This window comes from Protopterus annectens, chromosome 2.part0 (assembly GCF_019279795.1).
Source record: "Protopterus annectens isolate FY-2018-M chromosome 2.part0, PAN1.0, whole genome shotgun sequence".
In the NCBI taxonomy this organism is placed as follows: Eukaryota; Metazoa; Chordata; order Ceratodontiformes; family Protopteridae; genus Protopterus; species Protopterus annectens.
In genome coordinates this window covers 759,440,862-759,465,197 of record NC_056728.1, presented here as the reverse complement: position 1 = coordinate 759,465,197, position 24,336 = coordinate 759,440,862, and the positions used below count along the sequence as shown (strand labels likewise).

At 41.2% G+C, this 24,336-nt stretch overlaps 1 protein-coding gene across 1 annotated transcript in view; it reads right to left on the bottom strand.

The window, feature by feature from the left end:
- The window catches only part of LOC122792779 (protein shortage in chiasmata 1 ortholog-like), a 284,249-nt gene extending 263,418 nt beyond the window's left edge, over window positions 1-20,831 (bottom strand). The window contains exon 1 of the mRNA XM_044060349.1: window positions 20,738-20,831. Within this exon, the coding sequence (XP_043916284.1) occupies window positions 20,738-20,831 (94 nt within the window). The remainder of the gene's footprint in view (window positions 1-20,737) is intronic.
- Window positions 20,832-24,336: the final 3,505 nt, after the last annotated feature.

Below are 24,336 nucleotides of genomic sequence, written 5' to 3'. Positions count from 1 at the left end.
TTTTTTACTGTTTTACTGTTTGTGAATACTTCATTCTCTGCACTTGATTTACACTGTTCTGATAGCTAGATAGCATATACTAGATTCAGACCTGCCGAATCTAGCCTGTTATTGATACACTTGAGCATTAAACCAGCCATCTTACATTAAGAAGGGCTCCCCTGCATCCTTGTGGCAGAAGAGCGTGGATCCAGCCTTGTATGAGCTGGAGATTGCTGGAGGAAGGTTCATTGTGTGCTTTCCTATTGGTAGATTAGCTTAAAAGTGTTTTAATTTTGCCTATATTGAAACCTTGCATTTGCATGTTGGAGAGCATGCAACAGGGGTTAGCTGTGCCCTGTATAAATGCAAACACCTTGAAACTCAATTTTTCCAAAGACATCTGTCAGTGGAACCCTCCCAAGCTTCCCTACTGCACTACAGGTGCGTTGAGCAGCATTGCCACACTTATCATCCATAGCCTTCAATAGAACAAGCAGCTTTGTTAGTCCTAGCACAAAAACTGGTCAAAGTAGCCAACTCCCTTCTCTAATAGTACATACAGTAAAAACCTGCTACACTGGATGGGCAGTTTCCCATTACTTCACCAACCAGCCTGATTGACACAGGAGGTCACGACACATAAACCCACATTCGTGGAGATACTCACTAGAAACCTATCAAAAGATCAGAGACTTCCCAAACGTAAACCACTTGCACACACTGCTATGCAAATAGAAACCACTACACATAATAACACATACACCAGTGTCTCAGCAAATAAGCCCTTAAGGCAAAACACCTAAAAACCCTAATGTCTTGGTAATAGGCAACTCCACAGTAAGATACACAGATGTCCCCCTCACCAGGATGGCCAAGGAAAAGGTCACTGTCAGCTGTCTGTCAGGTGGCAGAATCTGTCAAATCACACATGCACTCAAGTCACTCAACAAGTACTGTTATCACATTGTCATAGTTCATGTTGGTATGAATGACTTGAGATGTACCTCTTTGGACTATATGAAGTCAGACATGACTGAACTCTCAGATTATGTGTCCCAGGTAGGCATGACCCTAACCTTAAGCAGCATTCTACCTTTACGCAGGATGATGCTGCAATATAAACAAGAAATGATTGACTTCAACAATTGGCTTTGCCTGTGGTGTCAGTCAAAGGGGGTCCAATATCTGTCAGCCTGGGAAGACAGTTGACAGGACATGCTGCTTTGCCAGAGATGGTCTGCACACATCTCCTCTAGGCTTTCAGATACTGGCAAGGGCACATGTCTCCCCCATAGTACCTTTTTAGGCAATGTCAAAACAACAACATTTCTAACATAACAAAGTCAAGGTTCTGCTGCTTAATGATAGAAGTCAAAACATGAAACTGCACTCCCTGGAAGCACTCCTCACCTTGGAAGACGCTGACATCTGTGCAGTCACTGTGGCATGGTTCAAGGATAGGGAGAGCACCCCAGCTGTGTAAGGCTACAATGCCTTCCACACTTTCAGACCTCAAAATGAGCATGAAAGAACCAAAAGTGGAGGTGTATCCATGTTCATTAGGCTAAGTACTCCTTGAAACTGGTCAAACAGTATGACTCTCTCTAACTACTCCATGTCTAATTAACTATAGGCAAAATACCCCACCAGATCATTGTTAGCTATAGGTCCCCCACCATGAACCAAGAAAAGCACACTGCCTACCTGGACTTACTGGAGTCACTTGCCATACTGCCCAACACCTTAGTCATGGGAGATTTCGACTATTCTTCCATCGACTGGGTGACATTCATGAGCATGAACATACTTGCCCAGAGGTTCCTGGACTTTGTCAATACAAATGCTCTGGAATAGATAGTCTGCACCCCCACAAGGGGCTCAAATGTCCTAGACATAGTACTCACCAACACGAGAGGTCACTGCATTCCCTCCTGTGTGATGCCCTCCCTTGTAAGGTTGTATCATAAATCAGTCTTGTTTGAAGTAACTATTGAACCTGTGACCACCACAGGAGCAAAAAAAAAAACTAAAAAACTTTTCCAAAGCAAACTAAAGCTTACTAAGTGATGGTATAAAAAGATTTAGATTTCACATATATCTTCTTCTTCTTCTTTCGGCTGCTCCCATTAGGGGTCACCACAGTGGATCATCTGTTTCCATTTTTTCCTGTCCTCTGCATCTTGCTCTGTCACACCAACCACCTGCATGTCCTCTCTCACCAGATCCATAAACCTTATCTTAGGCCTTCCTCTTTTCCTGTTACCTGGCAGCTTCATCCTTAGCATCTTTTTCCCAATATACTCTGCATCCATCCTCAGCACATGTCCACACCAGCGCAATCTCGCCTCTCTGGCTTTGTCTCCAAACCTTCCAACCTGGGCTGACCCTCTAATATATTTGTTCCTAATCCTGTCCACCCTTGTCACACCCAGTGCAAATCTTAACATCTTTAACTCTGCCATGTCCAGCTCTGACTCCTGCCTTTTTGCCATTGCCACTGTCTCCAACCCATATAACATAGCTGGTCTCACTACCCTCTTGTAGACCTTCCCTTTCACTCTTACTGGTACTCGTCTGTCACAAATCACTCCTGACACTCTTCTCCACCCATTCCATTCTGCCTGTACTCTCTTCTTCACCTTTCTTCCACACTCGCCATTACTCTGAACTGTTGATCCCAAGTATTTAAACTCATCCACATTCACCATCTTTACTCCCTGCATCCTCACCATTGCCCTATCCTCCCTCTCATTCACACACACATATTCTGTCTTAGTTCTGCTGACCTTCATTCCTCTTCTCTCTAGAGCATATCTCCACCTCACCATGGTCTCCTCCATCTGTTCCCTACTCTCACTACAAATTACAATGTCATCTGCAAACATCATAGTCCACGGGGACTCCTATCTGATCTCATCTGTCAACCAGTCCATCACCATAACAAATAAGAAAGGACTCAGAGCTGATCCTTGATGTAATCCCACCTCCACCTTAAATGCATCCATCACTCCCACCGCAGACCTCACCATTTTCACACTACCCTCGTACATATCATGTACCACTCTTACATACTTCTCTGACACTCCCGACTTCCTCAGTCAATACCACAACTCCTCTCTAGGCACCCTGTCATATGCTTTCTCTAAGTCCACAAAGACACAATCCAACTCTTTCTGACCTTCTCTGTACTTCTCCATCAACACTCTCAGAGCAAACATCGCATCTGTAGTGCTCTTTCCTGGCATGAAACTATACTGCTGATCACTAATCATCACCTCCCTTCTTAACCTAGCTTCCACTACTCTTTCCCATAACTTCATGCTGTGACCGATCAATTTAATCCCTCTGCAGTTACTACAGCTCTGCACATCACTCTTATTCTTAAAAATTGGTACCAAGACACTTTTTTTCCACTCCTCAGGCAGCCTCTCACTTTCCAAGATTTCATTAAACAATCTAATTAAAAACTCCACTGCCATTTCACCTAAACACCTCCGTGCTTCCACAGGCATGTCATCTAGACCAACATCCATTCTTCATCCTCTTCATAGCTATCCTTACTTCCTCCTTGATAATCCAGTGCACTTCATAATTCACTATCCGCACATAATCCAACCTTCTCTCCCTTTCATTCTCTTCATTCATCAGCCCCTCAAAGTACTCTTTCCATCTGCTCAACACACTCTCCCCGCTTGTGAGTACATTTCCCTCATTATACTTTATCACCCTTACCTGCTGCACATTTTTACTAGCTCGGTCCCTCTGTCTAGCCAATTGGTACAGGTCCTTTTCTCCTTCCTTAGCGTCCAACCTTTCATACAACTCTTCATACACCTTGTCCTTAGCCTTCACCACCTCTCACTTTGCCATGCACCTCATTTCCTTATACTCCTGTCTACTTTCTTCATCTCTCTGACAATCCCACATCTTCTTGGCCAACCTCTTTCTCTGTATACTCTCCTGTACTTCCTCATTCCACCACCATATCTCCTTGTCCTCCTTCCTCTTTCCAGATGTCACACCAAGCACCTTTCTAGCCATCTCCCATACTAGCTCTGCTGTAGTTACCCAGCTGAAGTCAAAACCTCCCCACCCAGCCACTCATCTAAGATATGGGAAAGAGTTGTATATAGACCTGAGTCATTTGTTTATAAAAAAATATAAGGTATACCATCCATACCAGGTGATGATAATTTAGGGAGAGTCCAATGTGATGAGCCTGTCCAAGACAACACTATCTTCTTCAGAAAGCCTAAGTACAGATAGATGTGCACACATCCTTGAAAGAAATTGTACAGCAATATTCATAATCCTTGTCTGGGATTTCACAAATTTACCTGTAGAATCTGTAAACTAAGAAATGAATAAAGTATCACATTTGTCAGCTTTAATGAGAAACGGAAAGATATCCTTTTCAGTACTGACTGTAAAAAAATACTTTTGTTTATATAAAAACATTTAGTATCTCTTCATTTAAATTATTTAACATATATTGAGCTCAAAGAAACACTGAACCTTGTGAAACATCCAAATCATTATAGAAAACAACTCATGCTGCTTTATAATCTTGTTTTTTTTATCATACAAAAATTATTTCTTCAACATACAATACAGACTTCTTTGTTTATCTTTGAAAGCTAGCCACCAAAAAGTCCAATCATTGTAAAAAGGTATCATAGAACTACAACGTTCCCAAAATATTGCTTCACCCTTTGACCCTTCTCCCAAATCGAATATCCATGGATTTCACTTTTTTATTCCATTTCCTTCAAGTATATAATCCATGTCAATATCAATTTGAACTACTGTCACACAAAGGTCAGAAAAGGAACAGTCTTGAATGTTGCTATGCACAAGAGAAAGGTCTCTCAGAAAAGTAAAATAATCAGTTTCTGTATGAAATTTACCTCTAGTAAAAGTAGTACCATAAACTACCAAAAAGCAAATTACCACTACACATCACTTCCTGAAAACCATAACATCCTTCAGTACCTACCCTTTAGCTGCCCTTAAATCTTTTGCACCTATAGTACTGTTTTCTCATATCCTCGTTTGACACCCTCTGTGCCACTGCCATTGCAGCATTTCTAAGTTCTACACCCACAGCCCCACATAGTGCTCATAAGTTTAAGTGCACTGTGGAATGTATTGAAAGAAGTTATATATGCACTAATGTAGTAATTCAAATCCACATCTGCGCATATGTAAAATAAAATAAAATAAAAACAGGGTATTGCCTTCATTAGAAAAATTTTAAATAATCGTGTTTTTTGTCATCTATGTCTCTGAGAATAAAAGCACACACAGTGCAGCCATCTATGATGGCGGTGTTTCTTCTACCTGCTCCCTGCACATCCTCTAAGATGCACTAGTCTACAAAAATATGATTTTTTTTAATCCAATTTCTTTATTTTTTATTAAATATATAACCTCTTTTCCAGTTTGAAAAGCCTTGTGGTAGTTGATGAAACTTGTCTGACAATCGTGTTGACTTCGGTGTGACATCAAATGTCTGTTACAGTAGCCAATTGGTTTGCCAGTCGTCTGTTAACTGCTCCTTATTCTGGCATTGGTTACAGGGTTTACTTTTCCCATGCAAAACCCAATAGAGGTTGGCTGCCTCCTACACCTCTTTCTTCATTCCAACTTTTCTTAGGCTTTGTTGAGGATCTAAAAGTAGAAGCAGGACATTCCTTATCTGTCCTAGACACCAGGAACACTTACTTTCAATACAGTGGAACTTGGCAATGGCAGCCATTATAATATTTTGTTTAACTGCTGTGATCCACACAATTGGAGAATTTTATCAAGTTGTGAATGGCATTTACTCTCTGAAAAATGTGTTAAATGATGGTTGCAGAGGTGCTAACAATGTTGTTTTTTTCACCCTCACTACTCAAGAGGTTAGTGCTTCCTTAGTTAGAATTCCAGACTTCATCCCAAGCTGGTATCCCTGGTGTTAAATGTGTGAAAAGAATATTGGTTACTAATATCAAGATATGTTGTTTTGTATATCTATATATTTATTTATATTTATAAAATACATATTAATATATATGTATATATACATTTACATTTATATATGTATGAGTGTGTATAAACCCTGAGTTTGGACCCCCATGTCTCTGACAGACAGTAATGCCTAAACTAACACCATGCCCCCACCACATAACCTCTAGAAACTTCCTAACATACTTCCCTCCTATTAAACATCCATGATATATAGGGGTTAGATTAAATGGCTAGGTTTATAAAGGCCCTGGTGGTTGGTCATTAGCCTAGTATATACATATGAAAACAAACACACACACACACACACACACACACACACACACACACACACACACACACACACACACATGTATGTGTATATATGTAAACATGTTTATATATGTATGGATGTGTATATGTGTGTATATGTATATTTTTATTGGATTTATGATAAGTCTTTATGACATATGCATTTATATTGCTTATATTTAGTATTGTTGAAACAAAGTTTGTTTTTATTATTTGTTCTTACACATTTTGGTATTTGTATGATTGTATATGATTTTTATCTCTGTTTATTTCTGGTGGTGCTGTATAGGATTTTTATCTCTATTTATCTTTATTTGTTTATTTCTGGTGGTGCCACTGCCTAGGGAGGGCGTGCTTTGTGTAGATGTGTTCATTACAGACCTTTTAGCTATGCTTCCATCCCACATTTGCTATATGTCAGAGTTTGCAATGGGAATGTATTGGTTGTTCCAATAGGCTTGCAGTCCATATACTTGCATTTTACAGCTAGGTTATTTGTACTGTAATCAGAGTGCACAGGTATGCTGAATGTTTTGCCCCATTATATTTTACAGTAACTTGGAGTACTTTTCACACAAATGTCCTTATGTTATGACCTCTGTTCAATTATTTGGAATGCTTTCTGTAGATGTGTTGATCACAAGTCTTTTAGCCTTGCTTCCATCCCACATTTGTCAGAGTTTGCAACTGAAATGTACTGGTCACTTCATTAGACTTGCAGTCTGTATACTTGCACTTTACAGCTAGGTTATCTGTACTGTTTCCAGAGTGCACAGTTATGCTGAATGTGGTGTTCTATTATTCCAGGAGGTCCTGCTGTCTGGGAGGAGGCATCTGTATCCAGGATTAGGTTGTGCTGTCTCTGCTGCTCTCTGGTACATTGTCTGCCTGTCTGGGTGGTGTGACCTGTAATGCAGAACAGCAGAGATGGACAGGACTGACAGTGAGTATCCCCTGGGAGACTGTCTCTGTGCAGTGGTTGCACATGCTATAGAAGTTGGAGCTGTCACTCGGTCCATGTGCCATCACAGCAAGAGTGGAGAGGTGGGCTTTGCTCTTCCCTTCCTTGGTCCATTGTTTGTCTGTCTGTGTGGTGTGACCTGTAATGGAGAACAGCAGAGATACACAGCAGTGACACTAGGTATCCCCTGGGAAACTCTGTCTCTGTGCAGTGGGTGTGCATGCCAGTGCAGGTGGGGCTGTTGTACGGTCCCATGTACCATCACAGTGTGAGTGGAGATGCAGGTTTTTGCTCTGCCCTTCCCTGGTACATTGAACATCTTTCACTTTTTTGTGTGTGTGTGTGTGTGTGTGTGTGTGTGTGTGTGTGTGTGTGTGTGTGTTTGGGTGGACTAAATATTGCACAATTCCAGTGATTACTGCATGACTTGGCTGTTTATTATTATTTCTCAAATGCTGTAATGTTTTTCAGCAGGTATGACATCTGCAATGAAGTTTGTCTGTATACGTTGACATTCATATATGCATTGGGCAGCAGTTAGAGCAAAGAAAACATTGGAAGTTGACTCGTGGCTGCATCAGGAATCTGTCAACACTGAATGGTGAGCCACACCCCTCACATCGCATGTAACCCTGCCCATTCCTACCTCTCTCCCACCCATGTTCCACCCATTCTGTGACAATGTTATGACAGCAACTGATGAGGAATGCTTTCTTTTTCCATTCCTGATTCCTGCTTTCAGACGATTTACTATGCTTTTCTGTAAAAAAGCATAGTAAATCAGCCGATTTAACAAACTCTGATAGTCTGATTGTTTCCTTTTTGAAACAGAATAGCAAAGTTTGTACAGTGTTTTCCAGACTACTGTAGAATTAATTTGATTTCCAGATAGTCTGGAAAAAAAAAAACGGATAGGTGGCAACCCTATCAAGCAGAGTATAATGTACAATATATTCATTAGTTTCTAAAGTAGGTCAATTTTCAGTGAATCTTGAGAGAGGAGAAGAGACTCAGAAAGGAGATACGTTAGGTTATATGTCCTGTTTTTAATCAGGGGCACTTGGATGAAGAGTTGCTTTTTGAGTTGTATTCTGAATCTGGAATAAATGTTGATTTCCTTATTGTCAATAGAGAGAGCTTGGCAATGAGTAGGTGCCAGAGAGGAGAAAGCATGTGCAATGCTGTGGAGTTTGGTTCTTGGGTTAATGAGAATTGGAGTAGCTTGTGTGTAGTGTCTCAGGCTGTATGAGAAGTTTTTCATGAAATCTAGCTGCAAGTGGGGTAAATGTGTGCAGTTAGAGTAGTTTGTAGAGCTGGGACCCTAAAAGCAGCTTAGTTCTTTATTTTATGGGTAGCTATTTGGCTTTTTCTAGGGTGATACACTGACACTCACAGAAAGGTTAGTTTGTAAGGCAGATGCTGTTTAAAGATAGTCTGGAGCTTGACTATGTTTCTTTCTTGCAGTGAGAAGCAAACTTTGGGAGCCTACATTCAAAGTTGAGAAAGAATTCCTTTGCCAGTGGATGCTCTGTCTGGCTAAGATAGAAAAGTGGAGATCTTTTTGGCCCAGAAAAAAATGCAGTTTATTTTGGCTCTCACTTTGTCTATGTGGAAAAGGAAGTTTAGTGACTAATCAAGCAGTAGTCCTAAGTATTTGAAGGTGGAGGTTGTCTCTGTGGCATGATTGCATAGGTGAAATATAGTTAAAGATTCAGGAGCTTGATGAATTTTCTGTGGAGTTCCAAAAAGCACAGTTTTGGTCTTCATGGGGTTGAGAAGTAGTTTATGGTTTATGAGTGCTTGGTGGAGCTCATGTAAGTCTGACTGGAGTTGGCACTGGATACTGATGTGAGAGTGACCTGATAGGTAAATGATCATGTCATCAGTATAGAGTTTATGCGGGATAAGGGGAGGTCACAAGGAAGTTTGTCAATGAATATGGAGAAGAGAAGGGAGGCAAGAATGGATCCTTGTAGCATACATTTGGTAACCAGTGCAGATTCTAATCGAGAGGATCCAGTTTTAACTGTTAAGTATCTGTCAGTGAAGAAGTTTTTAAACCAGGCACTGGGATCTGGGCTACTATAAATTTCAACTGATATGTTTTGGAGAAGATAGTGGTTAATGAGATCAAATGTCTTTGTCAAATCTATAAACTGGGCACCTATAAGGAGACCACTATCAGAGTTTAGCAGGATGACGTCAGTAAGGGACCAAAGTGCTGTCATAGTACTTCATCCAGGTCAGAGTTCATGTTGCTTGGAGGAGAGCAGATGGTACTGCTGAATATAGAGGGAGAGTTGGGTACAGACTATGTTTTCAAGAAGTTTGCCTAGAATTGGGAGGATAGATATTGGCCATAAGTGATAGGTATCTTTTGTGTTGGTTTGCTTTGTGGAGGAGTTTAACTGGGTTAGTTTTTCTAAATCTGTGGCATGATGTTGTTGTTTGACTAATTTTATATCATTGCTGGCTGACTTCAGAGTTGTGCACTGTTATTTTTGCTTCACTGTATAGTTTTTCAGATCTCTGCTGAAGGTGTTGGTTTTCCTATATCCACCCTCCCTATTCCTGTGCTGTTGTTTAAATTTGGAGGCTTTTGCAGTTGCCTGCCCCCACTGTAGATTTGATCTGGGACACTCCCCCCAGTCCCATCTCTTTACCTCATTCTACCTAATAGACTCCTTCTGCACTTATTTTTAGTCATTTTTAATTTAATTGCATTTTTTAAACTGTTTGCTCTAACATTGCTACATACTCAAGTGTGCTAGCTTGCACTGCATTTGAATTGTTTTTACTGCTGTTTTAGCTACTTTTATATATATATATATATATACATATATATATATATATATATATATTTATATAAAAATATATATATATATCTTTCCTGTAACTATTGTAGTCCAGATTCAGATTTGCTGTTTCCAGGACTGTATGTAAGCTTCTGAGCCCCCCAAGCTTTCTGTGTTGGAGGGAAGCCTTCTAGCTTATCAGTGGGAGTGGTAAGCACTAGATAACCTAACTACCATATATGGAGTGGTTCTGGCCCAGAAATTGTAGTTATTGGCCGTTTGGGCAGTTTTTCCATCTCTCTCAATTTTCTGATTTAAAAGCCCACATTTGCACTTGTTTTCCCCCTTTCCTGTAACTAGTTTAGTCCAGATACAGATTTTTAGTTTTAGCACTTGAATTTGCTTATTCGTAATCAGCACTTGTTCAGAACTTGTAAGCACTAAATAACCTATTAATTACTATAGCACTCAACCTTCCTCATTACCTAGAGGAAAACAGTTTTGGTACTTACTTTCCTCACTTGCTTAGAAAAAAAACAGCTCTTGTACTCACTTTCCTCACTTATCTAGAGGAAAATATTTTTTTATTCAGGCATATCCAAGGGTCAGCTCCCAGTGTTCTCTCCTGCCTATCTGATGAATCTGGGCATCTTGGGGCAATGTAGAAATTGCCTCATGTACACAGACAACCCTCTCCTCCTACCACCCAACACTACAACCTGTGAGAGATGCACTTATCTAGCCAAACTGGAGGTAAAGCTCTCTGCAATCAAGACTGAACTTGACAGTAAAGAGGAGAAGGTAAACACTTGCATCACACCACACTCATCACATAGTCTCACTAAATCTACACCACCAAAATCCACACATAGAAACGTAAAAACATTCATGGAGGCTCTCAATAATAATCTGCTCAAGCAACAGAGACCTCCAAAGCAGAAATGCAAGCAACCTCCACCTCCCAACACAACCCAAATGACACAGCCCGCAGACTCAGTGTGCCACTCAACCACAGCCAATAAAGCAAAACAATGTACCCAACACACTAGTCATAGGTGACTCTGTAGTCAAGCACACTGATGTCCCACTCACCAGGCTAAACAAGGAGAAGGTTACTGTCAGCTGCCTGTCAGGTGCCAGGATCCGCTAGATAACCCATGCACTCAGGTCACTCCACAACAAGTACAAATATGACTCTGTCATTGTCCATGTTGGTGTTAACGACCTGAGACATACCTCCCTGGACTACATGAAAAGAGACATGGAAGAGCTCTCCAATCTTGTAGCCCAGGCAGGTATGACCGTAGCTCTGAGTAGAATTCTGCCATCACCCAGAATGACGCCGCAGTACAAGGACAAAATGATTGACTTCAACAATTGGCTAAGCTTCTGGTGCCATTCTAAATGGATCCAGTATCTGTCTGCCTGGGATGACATGGTCGGCAGATCACAATGCTTTGCCAGAGATGGCCTGCACCTGTCACCCCTGGGATTCCGGATACTGGCTAAGGTTCTTGCCACCCCTATAGTGCCTTTTTTAGGCAAGGTTCAAATGACAAATTCACCACCGTAACAGGAACAGGCAAGCAAAAACTGAGGGTGATGCTACTCAATGCTAGAAGTCTAAATCTCAAAATGCACTCACTCGAGGCACTCCTTAAAATGGAGAACATTGATATCTGTGCAATGACTGAGACCTGGTTCAAGGCTCCAGAGAGCACCCCTGCACTACCAGGCTATAATTCATACCACGCTTTTCGGCCATGTAACCTGGACCGGAACACCAAAGGCGGAGGTGTGTCCATATTCATTAAGGATATCCACACCTCCAGGCTAGTTGCTCAGCATAATGCAGCTGAGGTTATCCAAGTGCAACTAACTCTGGGCAAAACTGCAATCCAAATTCTAGCTTGCTACAGATCACCCACCATGCCCCAGGATTCTCACTCCTCTTTTCTTGATGTACTGAAATATATTAGGGTTCAACCAAACACCCTGATAATGGGCGATTTCAACTACCCCACCATTAACTGGGAAAACTACTCATGTACCAACTCCTTTGCTCAACGCTTTCTGGAATTCATAAACTCCAATGCCCTGGATCAACTTATCCACACCCCCACCAGGGGCAACAATATCCTAGATCTAGTCATTACCAACATGAGTGACCGGTGTTCCACACCTGACGTTAATGCCTCATTGGTCCGATCCGACCATAAGCTAATTACCCTAGATATCCACATCCTGCCCCCACTCCCCATTAAGGAAACCATGGTAAAAATTTTCTCCAAAGCCAACTTCATGCTTCTTAAGACAGAAGTGGTGCCCATGCAGATGGACAATACAGTTATGACTACTGAATCCTACACAATTGCACTTTATAAGCACTTACATGAGTGCATGGATCGTGCTATCCCAAACAGAACCAAGATGCTATCCTCCAAAAAAAGGAAGCCAATCTGGTGGTCCCCTGCCATAAACAAACTGTACAACAGAAGAAAGAAACTGTTGCAAAAGACAGTAAAATCCCATGAGTGGAGGAGCTCCCTGGTCAGCCTCAGTAAGAAGCTGCAATCCCTGATAAAATCCTCCAAAGCTAGTTACGAAAACAAAATTGCCACTGATTCTAAAGACAACCACAAAGCATTCTATAGCTATGTCAAGAATCTCAATGGCAACACTCAGATCTGCTCTGAGTTACAGCACAATGGCACTAAATATACAGACCCAACTGATATTGCCAACATCCTGGCAAATAGGTTCAGTGCTAACTTTACCCCCCTCTCACCCCCTAAGACCCATCTCTATACCGGAAGAATACAAAGTTCCTGTACTCATGGCTGCACAGGTAAAAACCACAATCTCCAAAGCCAAGAACACAGCATCCATGGGACCAGACAACATCCCAGGCTGCATTCTACATGAACTACAGAGCGAACTGGCACGCCACCTAAGTACCATGTTCAGTCATAGCCTCACCTCGGGCTTTGTGCCTGCTGAATGGCACACAGAGATGATTATCCCACTCCACAAGGGGGGAGCCACTACGGACCCCGGGAACTACCGCCCCATTAACCTGATGAGCCTGGTCTGCAAGGCCATGGAACGTATCAGCATGGAACTTATAAACAAAGACATTGGTAATCTCCAAACTCTGGACCACACCCAGTTCAGGTTTGTAAAAGGCAGATCATGTCTCCTAAACCTGATAGACTTCTTTGAAGCAGTCACCAAAGCTGTAGACAAGGGTAAGATGGTTCACACAGCCTATCTAGATCTTGCCAAGGCTTTTGACACCATCCCCCACTCTGGAATTATAGATAAACTCACTAAACTAGGTATAAATCCCTATGTCACAAGATGGGTTGCCAATTGGCTCACTAACAGAACCCACACTGTGAAAGTAGCAGACTCCAAATCCGACTTCAGACCAGTGTCAAGTGGAGTACCACAGAGTTTAGTCCTGGGTCCTCTCCTGTTTGGTATCTACTTCTCTGAAGTACAGGCTAACACAGAAGGTCTTTGGCTAATGAAGTTCGCAGATGACTGCAAACTAGGAGCCATAATCGAAACTCCTAACGATGTGGACATCCTACAAAAGGGCCTCACTGAGACAGATGCCTGATGTCAAAGCCATAGCCTCAAGCTCAATGCCAAAAAGTGCATTGTCATGCCCTCTGGTAAAAATTCTGTATCCATGAACTACAACATAGGCAGTAGTATACTTAACACTGAAAGTGTTATACGAGATCTTGGGACACAGGTGGACAGTAGTCTCTCCTTTGATAATCACATCACCACAGTAGTCAGGAAATCCTTCTATGTGGCACACCTCATCACAAAAGGTTTCATCCAGAAAAAAAGAGGTCATTGTTCCCCTGTACTCATCACTCATTAGACCCATTATAGAGTACAACACCCCTTTTGGTATGTACCTCACAAGACAGCTACAACAACTGGAAAGGCCACAGAAATACCCCACAAAGAGGATTACTGGCCTCAAACAGATGCCCTATGCAGACCATCTCAAAAAACTCCAGCTTTACTCCATCGCATATCGCCTACTCAAGGTGATCTCTGCCTAACTTACAAAGCTATGTCAAACCCAGAGCTGTTGGACATGCTCCACTTAAAGAAATCCAAATCCCTCCTAGCTACATGCTCTAGGGACCTAAACCTTGTCACCACTATAAACAAAACATGCCGGAGGGAAAGATTCCTGTCCCAGAGACTTCACATACTCTGGAATAAACTACCTATCTATATCAAACAAAGCTCCTCATTAGCACTCTTCAAGTAAAATCTTGATGATTGGATGGAAAATAGGAACTTCACCCCGGGGATCACCTCTGTGGTTCTGCTCAATAGTGGCACAGGAAAATAATTTTCTTGTGTGGCAAAAGCCAGGGTACCTTTTTGGCTGGGCTTGTATAGGCCCCAGGGCCGATAGCCTAGTATTGTGTGAGACATAGATTATATATGCGAGTGACAGGAAGACCTAGATACTGTCTGCAGTAATATATGAACCAGGAGTTTACGTTGTCAGATCTAGAAGGGGTGTCAGTGGAAATATTTTCAAGTAGAATAGACTTCTTTGGAATGTATGTATTTGAAATGGAAGAAGGGGATGAATGATGCTCAGCAATGTACTGCGTTAATCATGAATGGCTTACACCCAGACTGAAACTATAGCAATCAGTTCAACCCCCCCCCACATCACCTCCTACCACATCCAAAAAAATATTTGCAACCATCCCCTGCCAGTCATTACGATGGAACAGGTCCTTACTGCTCTCGCTAAAGCCAAAAACGCAGTCTCCATGGGTCCCAACAACATTCCAGGATGCTTCTTAAATAGCAATAGACAGAATCTGCCAGGGCCACTAGAAACTCTCTCTTTAACCACAGCCTCCAGATGGGTTTTGTCTCAGTGGAATGGAAGACTAACAGTCATTCCTCTGGACAAGAGAGGGCCATTAACTGAACCAGGGAACTACAGACCCATAAGCTTGACCAGTCTTAACTGCAAGACCATGGAAAGAATTATCATAGACCTGATCAATAATGACATAGAAAATCTCCAAACACTGGACTAGACCCAATCTGGGTTTGTCAAAGGGAGGTCTCACCTGTTCAATCTGGTGGACTTCTCCAAGAAAGTCATCAAGGCCATGGATGAGGGTAAAATGATAGACACTGCTTATCTAGACCTGGCCAAAGCTTTTGACACAATCCCCGATGCAGTGATCATAGATAAACTTACTGAATTAGGCATAAACTCTTACATCATCAGCTGGATACCACATTGTCTCACTGACTGTACACAAGTTGTCTGAATAGGTGAATCCACTTCCGATAAGAAACCTGCCACTAGTGGTGTCCCACAGGGCTCAGTGTTGGGACACCTCTTGTTTTGTATGTACTTCTCTGAAGGGAAGGCCAATGTTGGGGGACTCTTACTCACCAAGTTTGCTGACAACTGTAAGCTGGGAGCAATCACTGAATCCCCAAACGATGTTGACATCCTACAAACAGGCTTAAAAATGACATATAACTAGTGCCAAAATCATGTTCCGAGACCAAATGCTAAAAATGCATAATCATACCCTTTGGTAAATCAGATGTCCCTGCAAATTATAATAGTGAGAGCACACCAGTAAAAGTAGACTCAGTGGTGAGGGACCTGGGAAGGCAGCTAGATAGTAACCCAAACTTTGACCACCGGGTAGCTAAGGTAGTGAGAAAATCCATCTGTTCGACTCAAATTATAAGTAAAGGTATTGCATCAAGATAAAAAAATAGTCATAGTGCCATTATACTCAACCCTCATCAGGTCCATAATCGAGTACAATGCTCCCTTATGCATGTACCTAACCAGGCACTAATACCTAAAAAATACAAAGCGTAAGACATACATCTTATACAGACCGACTAAAGGCCTCATCCCTTTACTCTGTTTCATATTGTTGATTGAGAGGTGACTTATGCCTGACTTACAAGGCATTCTCTGATACAGCCCTGATGAAAATATTACATATTTGCAAAAAAGTTATACAAGGGTTACACTTTCCATGGACCTGAACCTTACTGTGACACTAACAGAACTTGGTGGAGAGACAGATTCGTATCCCAAAGGCTACCTCATCTATGGAATAAACTTCCTGTCTTCGTAAAACAAAGCCCATCCCTTACTCTCTTCAAAAAGAATTTGGATAAATAGATGGGGAAACCATAAAGTCACTCCTGGAGTATTGCTTATGTCCCTTATGTACAGAGGTAGCCTGTAAAATGACTCATGCTCCAACACCCAAAGACCCAGTACCCTGATACTACTCCATCCCATATATGGGGAATTAAGATACAATATTGTCATATCCTCGGTATTATTGGCTAAGCTTGTAAAGGCTCTTGTGCTATTAGCCAAGTAATCACCTATGAACCTATGAATTTGCTTCTTTGTTGGAGATTTGTTTTGTGCCTTCTGATGGACTTCTTGGCTAAGTTACGCATGACTATAAAGGAGATGCAGTTGTCAGTCATTGGGGTCTGTTTCCATGTTTGCCATGCTTCACCTCTTAGAGTTAAAAGATGTTTGAATTCACTGTATAGATATTCATTTGTGGTGGGTTTTTAAAGCCTGTGGATAAGTGGGAACAATTTGTCTTGCAGCTGGAGTAGAAAGTTGGTTAGGCTTACAGTTGCTGTATTAGGGCCATGTAAGTAGAGTATATGGTCTCAGTTGTGGGCTGTGAGAAAGGTTCTGAGTGTGCCTATATTTGTGTTACTCTGGTTTCTGAAAGGATCTTAATATTGATGGTAGTTTTATAGGATGGTTGATAACTGTAAAAGTGATCGGGCAGTGCTTGCTTAGTGATGGTGGCAAGAATGCTTATATTGGCAATGGAGTTTGGTATGTTTGCAATAATCAGGTCAAGTGTGGAGTGTTTGGAGGACCTGAGGTTAGGTCTTATTGGTTCTTTTATGAGTTTAAGGAGACCTTGGTCTGCTAGGAAAGTACCCATGTCAGATGAAAGAGGGCCAAGGTAATTAAGACTGAAGTCACCTAGAATGATTATGTTATTATTTTTTGGGTAGTTATTAAGGATGTTAGTGAGAAGTGACTTGAATTTATCTATGGAAGTAGGGGGTGGTAGATAGGCTGCAGTGATCAGAAGTAGTTTGCCTTTGTGAGTTGGAAATTTTAGGAGAATCCAGTTAGGACCAGAGTCTCAGGAGAAGTTTCCTTGGGCAATGACTTTTGGGTTTAGGTTATTTCTGTACAAAATTAGAGAGCCTCCACCTGATCATTTGCCTGGTCTGGCACCACTGACATAGTTGCAGGAGGTTAGAAAGTGTTGGAAGTTGGGGAAGGCTTTTTTGACCCAGGATTCTGTGGCTGATACAATGTCTGGGTTGTGCTGGGAAATAAAAGCACTTATGTGGTCTAATTTGTTTCTGATGCTGTGTGCATTGAGGAGGGAAGAGGACAGTGTAGGAAGGCAGTACTTCTGAAGTTAAGGGAATGGAGTTGTTGAGCCAGGGCTGGGTTCGATGTTACTCCTAAGAAGGAGTATAAAGATTTTGTAAGATAGTCTGAATGAGGTCTTTGGTGATTTTTATACAGCGAAAGAACTGCTTCTGAGTATTGGTGATCATACAGAGGAGTGATCCTGGCAGTAGTGAGTTGGGGAATAGGTTTGGTTTGATAACTGGGGGGTTGTTGTGGTGGATTGTTGGTGAGGAAGTTATGGAAATAGGGTAACACATACAGATATGAAGATTGGTCATGTGATTTTTTTTTTTATGAAGATGTTTGCTATTGGTAGTAGGGGGTAAGGGAGGTGAAAAAGAAAGAAAAATGAAGTAGAGCAGATTAAGTTGTGGAAAGAGGAACATAATACTGATTGGATGTGTGTTGTGTTTGGAAGTTGTAACTGGAATAGGGTTGCCACGGGCCAAAGTGGGACATGGGTGTGTGGCCAATATGACACTGTTATGGGTACGACGGATGGCTGTTGGAGTGGCTAGCTAGCTGGCTAGCTGGCTGCTGGAGTGGCTGGTTGGCTGGCTGCTGGAGTGGGTAGCTGGCTGGCTGCTGGAGTGGCTAGCTGACTGGCTGGCTGGCTGCTCGAGTGGCTAGCTGGTTGTTTGGAGTAGCAGCTGGATGGATGAATGACTGGATGGATGACTTGATGGATGGATGGCTGAATGAATGGATACCTGGCTGGATGGATGGCTGGCTGAATGAATGGATGTCTGGCTGCATGAAGGAATGGATGGCTGGATGAATGAACGAATGGCTGGCTGGTTGGTTGGATGAATGGATGGCTGGCTGGTTGGATGAATGGATGGCTGGCTGGATGAATAGATGGCTTACTGGCTGGATGAATGGATAACTGGCTAGATGGCTGGCTGTCTGGCTGCATGAATGAATGGATGGATGGATGGCTCGTTAGAAAAAAAAAAGCAACAAATCTCTGTCTTATTTTAGCGGCTGTAGAAGCGCTTGAAACAAAACGCTCCTACAGCCGCGATCTTTGCAGGCCTCTTCCTGCCCCAGTCCCCAACCCTTTCATGAAGTTCTGCCAATGGCTGCACGAATTAAAGCACCCGGACCTAACAGGCAGCAGCTTTGCCTGCAGGTCTGGGTTGATGACGTAACTGAATTGCTGTGGAAAAGCCGGAAGTAATTGTGCCTTTTCCACAGCAATTCAGTGCGATTGAAAAGTGGGACTTTTCAAGTCCCACTACTTTGCACAGTGGGTAATGGGATGAGGCAGCTCAACCCATGAGTGTACCGCTGACAACAGGATGGGTGGCAACCTTAAACTGGAAGTTAAAATTTTTAATATTGTAGTACTGACTGACTATCAGGTAGCGAGCTGTGTGGTTTTATGGTGGAGTCTTTTTAAAAGGTGTGTCTTGAAGGTGTGACAGTGGGCTGGGATCAGAGCAATCAGCAAATATAATGGGTGGTCTAGGGGGTGGCTGGGGAATTGGGGTGGGAGAAGAACAAAGCAGGACGCAACTCCCACTGGTTTGGAAGTTAATCAGTCAAGGCCTGTGTCTAGCAGTGAGCTCAAAAACAATAAGTACAAATGCATGAGTTGTTCAGAAATAACAGCTTCCAAAAGAGGCAATGGTAATAATTGTATGACAGTAAAGCAGTGTATGTTGTTCCACCACTTTAACTTGTTTAGTATTGCAATATGCATACTTGCCTAGGCATCATATTTTGGTAAATAAGAGGAATTTCCTACCGGGGACTCATTGTAGAACAGCAATTTACATGTTAAGTCAACAGAGAGCTCATGAATGGCTCCCTGTCCCAATGTGGTAACTGGTACTACAAAAATTTAGTTTTTTTCCTGGTAATAATATGAATGCTTGGCATATGCTAATAATAATATTAATTTGCTGAAATAACATCCAGCTGCCATGTGACTTTGAATAGTATAATGGGGGTATCAGAAAAGACTGACTGTATAGATTCATAGATGATTTCCAGGTTATTAGCCCAAGAACTCAGCCCAAATAAAGTACAAGATGAGGCTGTGATGAGATTTAAACTCACAACCCTCAGTTTACAAGACCAGGGCTTTAACCCCTGAGCTACAAGACCTGAAAAAGCTTTACCTGGATCTAAACCCCAGATCCTGCAGTTTGAAGTCTGCAGCTATAAGCACTACATCAACAAATATAATATAACACTTTGGAGGAGACATCAACAGCTACAGCCTAGTAGCTATCAGATCTGTTTTCATATAAATGCAGTCTCCTCCAAAGCACTGCATTGTGTTGATTTATTCACTAATTTTTTGATACTCAGGTTATCCTGTTCAGGGTCACGTAGCAGCTGGATCTTGCTGTATGAATTTCGTACTGTTGGCAGTAATGTTAGTGAGGTAAATGCAAGGAATTAGGCTCCTCAGATGAGCAGGTCCTTGGTAACACAGGAATTATGAGTTTTTGGGCTGATATTCCAACTTGTTCAGTAATAAGATATGCATACTAGCATAATTATTCATATCTCTGTACATATCTCTGGCATTTGCACTAGGACAGCAGATTCCATAAATTATGTTAATCTTATAATTTGATAACATCATAAACATTTTGCAACAGTGAGCAAACAAGTTCTTAACTTGAGTAACAGTCACTTCAGCAGTATGAAATTACTCTATAATGTGTCATTTGGTATAAATATTCAAACCAGCAAAGGGAAAATGAACCCAAGGAGCACACAACTGTTTGAGCTCACACAAATGTGTAACAGTTTCAAAAGTCAAATCACAGTACACAGCTTTATCCACATGGATGAAAGCCTAACAACATTAACAGACACCTGTAGAGGTGCAACCACATTGTCCCAAATGTCATACCTATCAACGAGTAAATCTGATTTGGAAGAAATCCATACAACTGGTAACTAAGCCTTAAGAGCAGCAATCATTCATATAACATTTGTTGCTTTGTTCTTGTATTTCTATGTACAGCCTGGGCATAATTCATCCAACCAAAAGACACTTCTTACTTTCTGTTAGTATCTCCAGGAGACTGGCAAACAGAATATTATAATGCTCAGTGCCCTTAACCTCCATCAATGTATCTACCTCATCACTAACGCTCCTCTCCATGATCTGGATCCTAGTCATGATCAGAAGGTTCACCAGCCTCCAGCAAAACATCAACTGTTTACCTGTTAAGCCACCATCAGTAATCATAGTAATGCATATGTCATCCTGCATTACAGCACTTGAAACGTCAGCAACCTTCAGAGTCAACTGTTCCATGTTGCAACCATCCTATGGCCTGTCATGGCAAAGCAGAAATGAAAAATTGTAGGGGAAGTTTCCTGGTGCCCTGGTCAAATTTCCCCTCGTCATTATGAATAGTTATTTATTTACATTTATTTACTGAGATAGTCTGACTGGGTCAGCAAATGCAACTCCCTTTTCAGCAGAGGCCCCAAGAGAAAAGCTACATACATCAATATGAAAAAGACAAAGCACACAAAAGAGGAAAAACAGTTATATTTTTTTCTGAGTAGGATAACGGAAAACATAGTAAGCTTATTAACAAATAATAGCAAAAGCAGAAGTTCATCCTACAGATTTACAATTGCATTGATAATTTTCACAATTACATATACAAAGCAGATTCATGGTAGATCAGTTTTAAGAAACAGTCATTCATATATAGTTGCATAACACACCACAGTAGGGATATTAGTTGCACTACAGTACAGAGCATAAACAGAAGTAGTAGAGAGGAGCTTTCAGGTAATAACCATATTGACTGTGCAGAGAGTAGGTACGCAGAGAAGAGTCTAGGTCTAGGGAAGTTAGAGTAAGTGGGTTTGGGAAAGAGGCATGAGGGAAAGTAGAGTGGGGAAGATTAGGGAAAGAACAGAGCAAGACAGTAGAGCTGGAGAGGAGGGAAAAGGAGGAATAGAATAAAATAAGCAGGAAGCATTTTGAGTGGGCAGTATGAGTAACATTAGAAAAAAGGAAATGAGATAAAGAATTGGGGAATGTCTGCCCTAAGTTTCATCCAATAAATGTATAAAATATTATGTAAGTGATAAGAGAACAGAGAGCAAAAGCTGTCTACAAAGATGAAGATAGTGTAGGGTTAGCCTGGTTTGGAACAAGAGCCTAGTAAGTGTTGTGTGAGTTTAATTTTGAAAAGTTTGTAATCACCTTGGGTGACCTTAATGAAAAGTGGACATTGATCAAGTTGGACTAACCTAATCAAAAAAGTGTAAACAACGTCAGCCTGCAGTATGTCACTTTGTCACCCCATCCTTGAACTCTGCTTCCACATGCCTCAGTCTAACACTAACTACATGTCATTTAAAAAGGCTTATCATTATGATTTAATTTATCTTTTAGTCTAAAACTGACCTTGCTATTATTTCCATCCATGACTCAGGCACTGACTTATGCACAGAATAATTAAAAATGTGCATTACACAAATTATTTTTAAGATTTTCTTTCTGCCCTTTATGCCTGCAGACCATTAATTCCCTTCCAATGCTTACCTATTCTTTCCCAGTACTGAGATAAAATTTGTAAGATGGATTGGCCATCACCCAGCCTGCCATGAAGAGATTCCACTGAATGGAGATGCTGGGTCCAACAACTGTGGACATAGCATTGAATTTTTTGCATGTGAAGGCAGGCCAGTGGTATCATAAGAATCATGGACATTATCAGTCCAAGAATTTTTAAGAATTTTCATGCACAGGCTACATTCTTCCTGCAGAATTCCAGAAACACCATCTGGTACAACAGGACCTTGTTTTGAGGCAGAAAGGCCATTCTTTTGTTGGAGAAGAACAAGCACCCCAGAAAGACAAATCTTTGCAAGTGTGTCAAACACATCTTTTGGAGGTTCAGCTTGAATCCTAGATGGGATAGTAAGGTCAAGACCTTCTCTAGTGATTCCAAACACCTGGACGCAGAGTCTGCACAGTTCAGCAAGTCATCCAAGTATGAAAAGATGTGAATGCTTAGAGTCTAACAGAATCACTATCAGAGCAAGGCATTTGGTGAATGCTAGTAATGCAGTGGACAGCCCAAAAGGCAATACAGAAAACAGATAGTGTGGATCAGCCACAAAAATCTCAGATATTTTCTGAAGTGAAGAGTGATGAGCAATAGAGATATGATGACAGGTATCCTTCAAGTCCAGGGTCACCATGGAGCAGTTGTCTGGCAACAGAGGAAGCATTGTCTGCAGGGTGAGCATCTTGAACTTGGGGATCTTGACAAACATATTCAGAAAAGAAAGGTCCAACACCAGCCTTTAAGACTGCTCTTTTTTTGGGAAGCAAGAAAATGGAGTAGAAATCTCTTTCTTTCCAAAGGAGGGTCTAGTAATATGACCCTTGAGCCCAGCGTTTGCTGGAGAATAGGAGGGAATAACAAAGTCTTATCTGGCGTATGAAGGAGGGTCCCCTGAACAGATGTGGGTGGTCTTTCCACTGCCATTTATAACCCATGCTAACAATGTTTAGCACCCATTTGTCAGAAACCACTGATAGCAGGCCACCATGTTGACAGCTAATTTGAGAGATGAGGAATCCAACAGTAGACTTGATAAAGATAGGTGCCATGCCTCTGCATAGGCATAAGTTAGGAGGTGAGATATCCATTTTAGGAACATAAACCCTTCTTGTTTCGTTTGGTTAAGTTGTCATCCTGCGGTTTCCTTTTATTGTCTTGGTTCTTGTTCAACTGGGAATTCTGTTTGTTAGGCTTTTTAAAGAAGAACTTGAGAATATGGAACATTTTCGTCACACTTTGCATCAATTTACCTCTGTCATATCAGTGTTTAAGAATCTGATTAGCTGCTATACCAAACAGCTTAATGAAGAACTTGGGAAAAATAAATATGATCTGATTAGCTGCTTTACCAAACAGCTTAAAGGAGGAGAACTTCAGAAAATTAATTATTTTCGAACAACTTGTATCAATTTACCTCTGTAATTCTAGTGTTTAAGGATCTGATTAGCTGCTGTACCAAACACAGAATCAGACTCAAGAGGAGCATTCAAAATCTTACTTTGTAGCTCATCAGAAAAATTCTGGGAATGCAATCATGCATACTTCATAAAATAACAAAAACACTTCGCTAAAATCTGAAACACCACAAATACTTTAGCGTAAACCTCCTTAAAACAGGGTCTATATTAGAAGACCGAAGACGCATTCTTCTTTTGAATGCGTCTTGGTCGAACTGTAGAGGCTGAAAATGCAAAATATCGAAGTGGCTTTTAAGCGAATTCTTTCCCTGGGAAAGAATTCGCTTGGCCTCTTTGGTACTTTGCCATTTTCGGCACTGTAGTACGGTCTCAGAGTTGGTATATTTAAGTAGGGGGTGGGGGGTGAAGCCCCCCACTTAATGTAGTGTTTGAAACTGATTTTTGTTTTTTTTTGTTGGAACAGTGATTTTTTTCCAAGGGAAACAAATCGCTGTTCTGACACTTCGACATTGTAAGCTTTTGCTTACATAGGGTCGCTTAATCACCGTTCGCTTTTTTAAGTGCTCTGTGATTTAATATAGACCCTTTAATCAATGCTTTCGTCAACATGACTTCATCATTCATTATAAAAAACAAGAAAAAAACAACACACTTAAATACTCATACTCAATTGAGCTCTAATAAAAATCACTCAATTAATCAATTAAATACAAGTGATGAAATTTGAATCAACAAGAAAATCTTAAAAGCTGTTACAAAATGTTTCATAAAATGTTTCCATTACTATAACCTTATTTATTCACATATA